Source organism: Phyllostomus hastatus, unplaced genomic scaffold (assembly GCF_019186645.2).
Source record: "Phyllostomus hastatus isolate PE091 unplaced genomic scaffold, TTU_PhHast_1.1 phas_contig_62, whole genome shotgun sequence".
NCBI lineage: Eukaryota > Metazoa > Chordata > Mammalia > Chiroptera > Phyllostomidae > Phyllostomus > Phyllostomus hastatus.
In genome coordinates, this window is record NW_025333921.1 from 4366733 (window position 1) to 4375091 (window position 8359).

Below are 8359 nucleotides of genomic sequence, written 5' to 3' on the forward strand. Positions count from 1 at the left end.
TTGTTAGGCTTTTGAAATTGTTTTCCCCCATTAATTCATGCATAATGGAATGAAAATATATGTATAATTAAACTACTGCTATTTAATTTTATTACATGTTTATTTATTTTTGATAATTGAACAACATCCAATTAAGCAGACAATATTAAGTGCTTCTTGTTTAGAAGGTGCCCTGCATGATATTGCAGACAATGTAATTGTAATAAGGCATAGTTTATTATAATTATACTAATAATTGGGGGAGAAAGACATGTATCTTTAATGCTGGTGAGAATAGTAAATCTCACTAGAGAATATGCTGGGTTCACAGGAAGGGAGAATGCTTATCTGTCTGAAGGATCAGGGGAATCTCCAAGAGGGATGTGCCACATGAGTTATTTTTGAGAGAATTTGAAAAATCAGTTGGGAGGTGGGGTCTGTGCCAACAACAGTATAAGCAAACAACGAGAAAAGCAGTAACAGTCATATAGATAATCACTGTAGAACTGGGATATTGACCACTTGACAAGGCCTTTGAGGATTAAGTGAGTTTATGTGTGTGGAAGCGTTTTGTGAATTGAAAAGTTTTACATGAATGTAATGTATTACTATTGCTTTGTTACTATTTGGTATTTACATGAAAGAGAATGGAGAGAAGTATGGTTGAAATACATTGACTTAGCACCTAGTGGTCAATAAGTATTTTATTGAATGAAAGTGAATTATGTCATTTAACCTTCACAATGAATCTATGAAGGTAGACACTAGTATTTTCATTTTTTAGATAAACTAATACTCAAAAAAGTGCTTATGATCTTGGGATAGAAAGTATCTGAGGCAGGATTTGAACCCATGTCTGCCTAACTTAAGCCATGGCCTTGATCCCTATTCTTTTTTGAAATGAGAGGGTAGCGGACCTCTGGGACCCAGTTATTGATGCACTAAATATTTATAGAATGCTCATTGTATGACAGGCATTATTGAAATCGCTCTGTTTCAGTGGTGAGCAGGAGCTCAGCATTCCTTGTACCTTGAGGTTGTGCATACAGTGTTGCACAACATAATGACAGAAGTAATGAGTACAAAATGTCATGGGAGCATGTGGGACACTCACCAAGATGGGGTATTAGTATTTGTGTGTGGGCTAGTCAAGAAAATCTTCTTGGAGGAATTAGGTGGGCCAAAATAATGGTGATAATATTTTAGGAGAAGATTTAGAATTAAGAGTGCCCAGTAAGTTTTGGCTGCAATGTGGAGTGTGAGTCTGGGTATATTGAAACAAATAGTGAGGAGGTAAGTAGTGCATAGAGTTTTCAGGGCCTTGCTGGGGCTGGCTGCGTTGAGGCAGCAGGCTGCTCGGAGGGGCTAACTTAAGAATAAATTGAGACTCAGAGCTTGCTGTGGACTACAGCAATTGCCTTGGTGATGAAAACTGCCAGTCTCACACAGAGTTTGTTGAGAAGTGGACTAGAGCCAGCAGGGGAGCTGCATTGTTCCCTCTCTGGCCACCCCCCCCCCAGGCAGGGCTGCAGCACAGCAAGGAGGGTTGCCCTGCCCAGGTGAATATCTAAGGCCCTGCCCTATTACAACTTAACAGGGGCCCCTAACAAAGAAATAGGGCCAAAACGAAAGAACAGAGCAAAACCTCAGAAAGAGAGCTAAGCAATGAGGAGATTGCCAACCTATCTGATGGAGAATTTAAAGTCCTTGGTAATCAAAATGCTCACAGAAATTGTTGAGTATGGTTGCAAAATAGGGGAAAAAGTGAAGGCTATGCAAAATGAAATAAAGAAAAATGTATACGAAACCAACAGTGAAGGGAAGGAAACCGGGACTTAAATCAACAGTTTGGAGCAGAAAGAAGAAATAAACATCCAACCGGAACAGAATGAAGAAACAAGAATTCAAAAAAAGTGAAGAGAGGCTTACAAACCTCTGGGACAACTTGAAACATTCCAGTATCCGAATCATAGGAGTGCCAGAAGGAGAAGAACAACAGCAAGAAATTGAAAACTTATTTGAACAAATAATGAAGGAAAGCTTCCCCAATCTGGTGAAGGAAATAGACTTCCAGGAAGTCCAGGAAGCTCAGAGAGTGCCAAAGAAAGTGGACCCAAAGAGGAACACACCAAGGCACATCATCATTAGGTTACCAAAATTAAAGACAAGGAGAAAACCCTAAAAGAAGCAGAGGAAAGGAGACAGTTACCTACAAAGGAGTTCCCCTAAGGCTATCAGCTGATTTCTCAAAAGAAGCCTTGCAGGCAAGAAGGGGCTGGAAAGACGTATTTGAAGGAATGAAAGGCAAGGACTTATATCCAACATTACTCTATCCAGCAAAACTGTCATTTAGAATGGAAGGGCAGAGAAAGTGCTTCTCAGATAAGGTCAAGTTAAAGGAGTTCATCATCACCAAGTCCTTATTATATGAAATGTTAAAGGGACTTATCTAAGAAAAAGAAGATAAAAAATATGAACAATAAAATGGCAACAAACTCACAACTATCAACACATGAACCTAAAAGAAAAGAAAAACAATGAAAACAAAAACTAAGCAAACAACTAGAACAGGAACAGAATCAGAGAAATGGACATCACATAGAGGGATTTCAGTGGGGTGTTGGAAGGGAGGAATAGGTAGGGAATAGGTACAGGGAAGAAGAAGCATAATTGGTAGGCATTAAATAGACAGGGAGAAGTCAAAAATTGTATAGGAAACAGGATTCAAAGAACTTATATGTACACCCATGGACATGAATTAAGTGGGGGAAATGCTGGAGGGTTGGGGGGTGCAGGGTGGAGTGAGGGAAAAGGGGAAAATTGGGATAAATATAATAGCATAATCAATAAAATATACAAAAAAGGTTTTCAGGGTCTTGCATACCTGTTTAGAAATTTGGACTTTATTCACAGGGTAAACACATTAAAAGATATTTTAAACAAAAAATATATATAATCAGATCTGAATTTTAGAGGAATTGCTGTGATTGCATTATGGTGAATAGTTGGAGGGAGTGGAGGCAGGGTAATATTTTAGGAGACTTATGATAGGAATCTACATGAGTGATAGTGGTAATTTAGCAGAGGGGATAGATAAATGGGAACAGACATAGAGAAAACAGAATTGGGAGGAATTAGAATTGAAGGCATGTGGGAGTCAGGAAGAAGAAGGAATCTTGGCTGATGCTCAGGTTTCTGGCTGTGGCATCTGGGCCATTCATTGTTCTGAGACAAGGAACAAGGAGCAGCAAGGAAATTTGACAAGAAAAATTATAAGTTACATCTTGAACTTAGAAAATTAGCATTGCCTCTATTACACCTGCATGAATAGCCAGATAGGCAATTCAAGCTTTCAGGTCCTAGGGGAAATATCTAGATGGGAATTAAACATCTGGAAGTCATTAATAGTATGTATACATCAAATTAAAGCTGTAGGAGTAGAGGGGATTTCTCAAGGAGAGAAGGGCACAAAAATTGGGCCAGTGGTGGAATGCTGAAGAGACCACTATGTAAGCGTGGTTAGAGGTAGTGGTACCCTCAAAGAGACTGAAGAAAGCAGCAGCTAGAAAGAAGAGATGGAGAGAAGGAGGGGTACCATCACAGAAATTAAAGGCTAGAGGATTTAAAGAGGGAGGGAGTAGTCAGCATGGTGAGAAATAACATAAGGACTGTGTTTAGCAAAAAAAAAAAAAAAAAAAAAGACTGCTTTTGATCTTGGGGAAAACCATTTCAGTGGAACAGTTGATGTTGCAAATAGATTACAGTAAAATGAGAATAAAATGGGAGGAATTTTGAACAATGTGTATAGAATAGTTCTTGACTGTTAAGGAACAAGGTGGCTAGCTGTAGGGGGATTCTGTGTCATTTTTACGTAGCAGTTGGGAGAGACTTGCAGAAAGGGAAGAGGGAGGCAACAGACCAAGGAAAATCCCTAAGGAAGCTGGAGGGGAGGGAGGGATTCTGAGCACAGAATCAGAGTTATAGATTGTCTAGAAGGATCCTTTTCCATGATAATAGGAAATATCACAGCAATATAATTGCTGTTATATTTATATGTTTGATTAGAAAAAGTTAAGGGAGTTTCTAAGTGTCTGGAATAATACTTTTGAGGAGAATGGGGGTTGGAAATTGCTGAGGAGAAAACTGGCTTAGAAGACATAGAAGGAAAGCTAGGCAGTAAGCAGCTGTCAGCCTGGAGTGGTGCCAGTCTTCATGGCTCCGAGGTATATTTTACCCCAGAAGTGCTATGTGGCTCAGGCATGAGAACAGTGGAAGCAGAGAGTTGCATTAACTTAGAGCTGGAATGTTCTCAGGCGTCAGAGTAGTTCTTGATAACAAAGTTTAGGAACATTTGTTTAGAAACAGTGGCTAAATTCAAAGGCTAGTCTGTACTATGTCATGGAGGAATAAAGAAAGAAAGGTGAGAGGGAGGAAGGGAGGAGCAAAAGAGGGAAGGAGAGAGAAAAAAAGGAAGTGAGGTGGGAGTAAAATGAAAGAAGGAGGACAGAAGAAAGAAAGGAGGAGGAATGCTCCTTTCTAGGAGTCTCATGATCCTGCTTGGAGCAGGATTGCCTAGGAGCAGGCTGTGGCATGCCTTTGCAGAACTTTGATTTGAGTCTGCCAAGGTTCCCAGGGTCCTCAGTCTTCTCTGTGGCCCTAATAAAGGTTGCTGGTGTCAAGGTGGTTTATGTGCTGACAAGGGGGATGGGGAAGCATCACTGTTCTTTGTGATCTGGAGCTATTCTAGGAATGCGGTGGTAAGTCATGTATTCATGGTTTAACTTTTATGTCTAGATGGGCCAAAGTCTTCAGAAATGGAATCCAGTAGAAATGACAGCAAAGACGATCTTGGTGTAAGTATTGAAAGTGGAATTTTATTGTTTGGGACCCTTCTAATCTCTTGGTTAAATGGAACAGAAATTTAGCTAGGAATCTAGTTGTCGATATATAGCTCTTTTATTTTGACAAATACACTTCCTACTTAGCATTATAGCTGTTTCTTTTCTGGAATGTACCTAATGATAATAAAATACAACTTACAGACTGTAATGTGTCTTTAAGCTAGAGGCTTGAGTTATTTTATTATAGTTAAACAAGAATTTGGATTTTCTCCCCTTGGATTTTTGTTTGAATGTTTTGAAGTATATTTTTGTTACTATGTTTACAATTTTGGTTTTGGTTGCCTTATTTTGTGTTGAAAATATAAACATAAGCATCTTCTTTTCAGTGTATGCTTGATAAAAGAATATATGATTTTGTACTCTTGGGCTATTCGTGTGCTATATCTTGAGTCAGAATATTACTTTGTTGGTTAAAGCTGTTTTCCGTTTGAATTAATAAAATATTTGTGATGGCAAAAATCCATCTGATGTAGAAATCTGTTTGAATCTTTCCCTGGAGACATTTAAGACTATCATGCACTGCTTTCTGCCTAGCTGCCTAGGAAATGGTTACAAATTTTGCTTTTATTTTTAGTGACTGTCATCTGTCAATTTGTTACAGAATTTAAATGTGCCTGATGCATCTCTCCCCACCAAAAGTGAAGCAACTGGCCCTGGCTTTGTTCCTCCAGTCAGAGGTCCGTTGCTCCCAGTGGATGTAAGGGGCCCGTACATGAGAAGAGGTCCTCCTTTCCCTCCGCCTCCGGGCAGCATGTACGGAGCTTCTCGTGATTATTTTCCTCCGAGGGACTTTCCTGGTCCACCACCTCCCCCATTTGCAAGTATGCTTTTTTTTAAAAAAGTATATGTTTTACAGCATATATCAGCATGTTAAGTCCACTTCCTATTCATGTACTAATATAGTGGAGGAAAACTTTTCTCACATTCTGTGAGTGCACCATTACTTTGGTACACTGCCTTAGGGAAGGCAGCCAACCATCAGTAGACTGTAATGAGTTTTCAGCTTGATTCATCTCAATAATATGGAATTATTTTTGTATTTTGCTTGTCAAGATCATTGAATTTTTGCAGCAGTCTTATGTTAAGACTGAAATTATTTGTACCTTATTTGACAGAAACTGGTTACTATGGCAATTAGGGAAAATAATTACAATTATATTTTAGCATTAAAATCACTGGCTAAAGTATTTTTAAAGTCAAGTCCTTTTTCTTAAGTAGTTCTCATGCAGGCCTACTTATTTAAATCTAAAATGTGTTTGGACTAATTGTTGAATTTATTGAAATTCTTTTAGCCTCACATCAGAAAAATTAAATACTTTATTGCTTTTATGTTTATACATTGCCATTTAGAACGATAGTTTTTTACAGAATAGATGCATGATTAGCAAACAGTAGGCAGAAGCCTGTTATTTTCCTGATGTGGTCATTCCTTCCCTCATTCCTCTTTTATTTTAAGATGTGAATTAAAATGAATTTTGTTTGGGGAATTTTTAGGCAGTGTTTGATATAACTATAAATGTTTTAGGATAATATCAAATTGGAATTGGGAATTACTGGTCTGAATTTTAAGTCTGGTGAAAATATATTACATGGAAACTTCTTAAAAGTAAGTTTGTATAGTTTGAAATAATTATTTTTAAAAAGTGTTAACATGTTAGATTTTCATAAGTAAAAAATTGGGTCTAAAATTTATGATATTCCCTTTAATCATGTGTAGTTGAAGGAAGTATGTTTTTCTCAATGTTGTAAAAATTCCATTTGTTAGATCAATTATTCTGGTGTCAATTTTTGAATGTAAAGATAGGTAGGTACTAGAAGTTATAAGCTAATGATTTATTAGGGTTGCAGTATAGGTGCTTAAAGATAAAAGAATGTCTTTTATTAATCTTTTTGAACAGTGAGAAATGTCTACCCACCGAGAGCTTTTCCTCATTATCTTCCCCCAAGAGCTGGATTTTTTCCCCCACCCCCAGCCCCACCCTCACATCCTGAAAGTAGAAGTGAGGTTCCACCAGGGTTGATTCCGCCTTCAAATGAGCCAGCTACTGAATGAACATCCAGAACCACAAGAAACTTGACAATATTTTTGGTCTCTTTTCAAAAGTAATTATTATTCTTTTCTTTTAATTAAAATAATTGGGGTGACATTAATATTATAGTTTACAAGTGTACATTTCTATGATACATGATCTATCTATCTATATATATATATATATCAAGTAATTTCGCCTTCTCTCATGTTCTGTTTAAGTAACAGCTGTTACTTAAGTGGCTATACTTATGCTCAAATTGGAGCTTAATGAAATTACATTCTCAGGATACTATTTTGTAAATAAAGATGATTTAAATATGAATTTTATGAGTAAATTATTTCCATTTTATTTTATCCTACATAGTGTAATTATTTTAATTTGATGAACAAATCCACTATTACATAAACAATGATGGGGTTTCCTGTATGTAATTTTGCAGTTGGGGATGTTTTAAACTCCAAAGACTGTGTCTTTATGCCAAAACTGTATTTACTGTGGTTGTAGGCAAATGTGAAAGTAACTTTATGCTTAATTAAATAAATTTTAACTGATTTAAAATCTTGTTCGACATTGATAATAATGAAATCAGGATGTTTTTTCATAGCTATGGTTACAAAAGTTAGTTTATTTCTCCCAATAGCTTTGAGGCTTAAAACTAATGCTTTATGTTGGGCCTTTCCCATTCAATGTTCTTACCAAAAGTGTACCATATTTCTTTTTTTATTGTTTATTCTATTACAGTTGTCCCAGTTATTTTTCCCTTTTGCCCCCATCCACCCAGCCCACCCCTCTCCATTGTCCATGAGTCATTCATTACAACTTCTTTTTTTTAGTATATTTTATTGATTATGCTACTATAGTTGTCCCAATTTTTTCCTTGCCTTTATTATCTCTCCACCCTGCACTGCCTCCCTCACCTTCCAGCATTCCCCCCACTTAGTTTGTGTCGATGGGTTGTACATATAAGTTATTTTTGGCTTCTACATTTCCTACCTCTTCTTAACCTCCCCCTGTCTATTTTATGCCTACCAATTATGCTTCTTATTCCTTGTACCTTCTCCCTCCTTCTCTCCAATGATAACGGTGTGATCTCCATTTCTGCGATTCTGTTCCAGTTGTTTGCTTAGTTTTTGTGTTTTAGGTTCAGTTGTTGATAGTTGTTTATTGTCACTTTACTGTTCATAGTTTTTGATCTTCTATTTCTCAGATAAGTTCCTTTGACATTTCATATAATAAGGGCTTGGTGATGATGAACTCCTTTAACTTGACCCTATTTGGGAAGTATTTTATCATCCTTCAATTCTAAATGAAAGTTTTGCTGGATAGAGTAACCTTGGGTGTAGGTCCTTGCCTTTCATTTCTTCAAATACTTTCCAACCCCTTCTTACCTGCAAGGCTTCTTTTGAGAAATCAGCTGATAGCCTTAGGGGAACTCCTTTGTAGGTA

At 37.2% G+C, this 8359-nt stretch overlaps 1 protein-coding gene across 1 annotated transcript in view; it reads left to right on the forward strand.

Moving 5' to 3' along the window:
- MIA2 (MIA SH3 domain ER export factor 2) overlaps window positions 1-7471 on the forward strand; it is a 111205-nt gene extending 103734 nt beyond the window's left edge. Inside the window, 4 exon segments of the mRNA XM_045848536.1 lie at window positions 4774-4832; window positions 5482-5701; window positions 6779-6927; window positions 6929-7471. Of these exon segments, the coding sequence (XP_045704492.1) occupies window positions 4774-4832; window positions 5482-5701; window positions 6779-6927; window positions 6929-6958 (458 nt within the window). The 3' untranslated portion in view covers window positions 6959-7471.
- The last annotated feature ends 888 nt before the right edge of the window (window positions 7472-8359 follow it).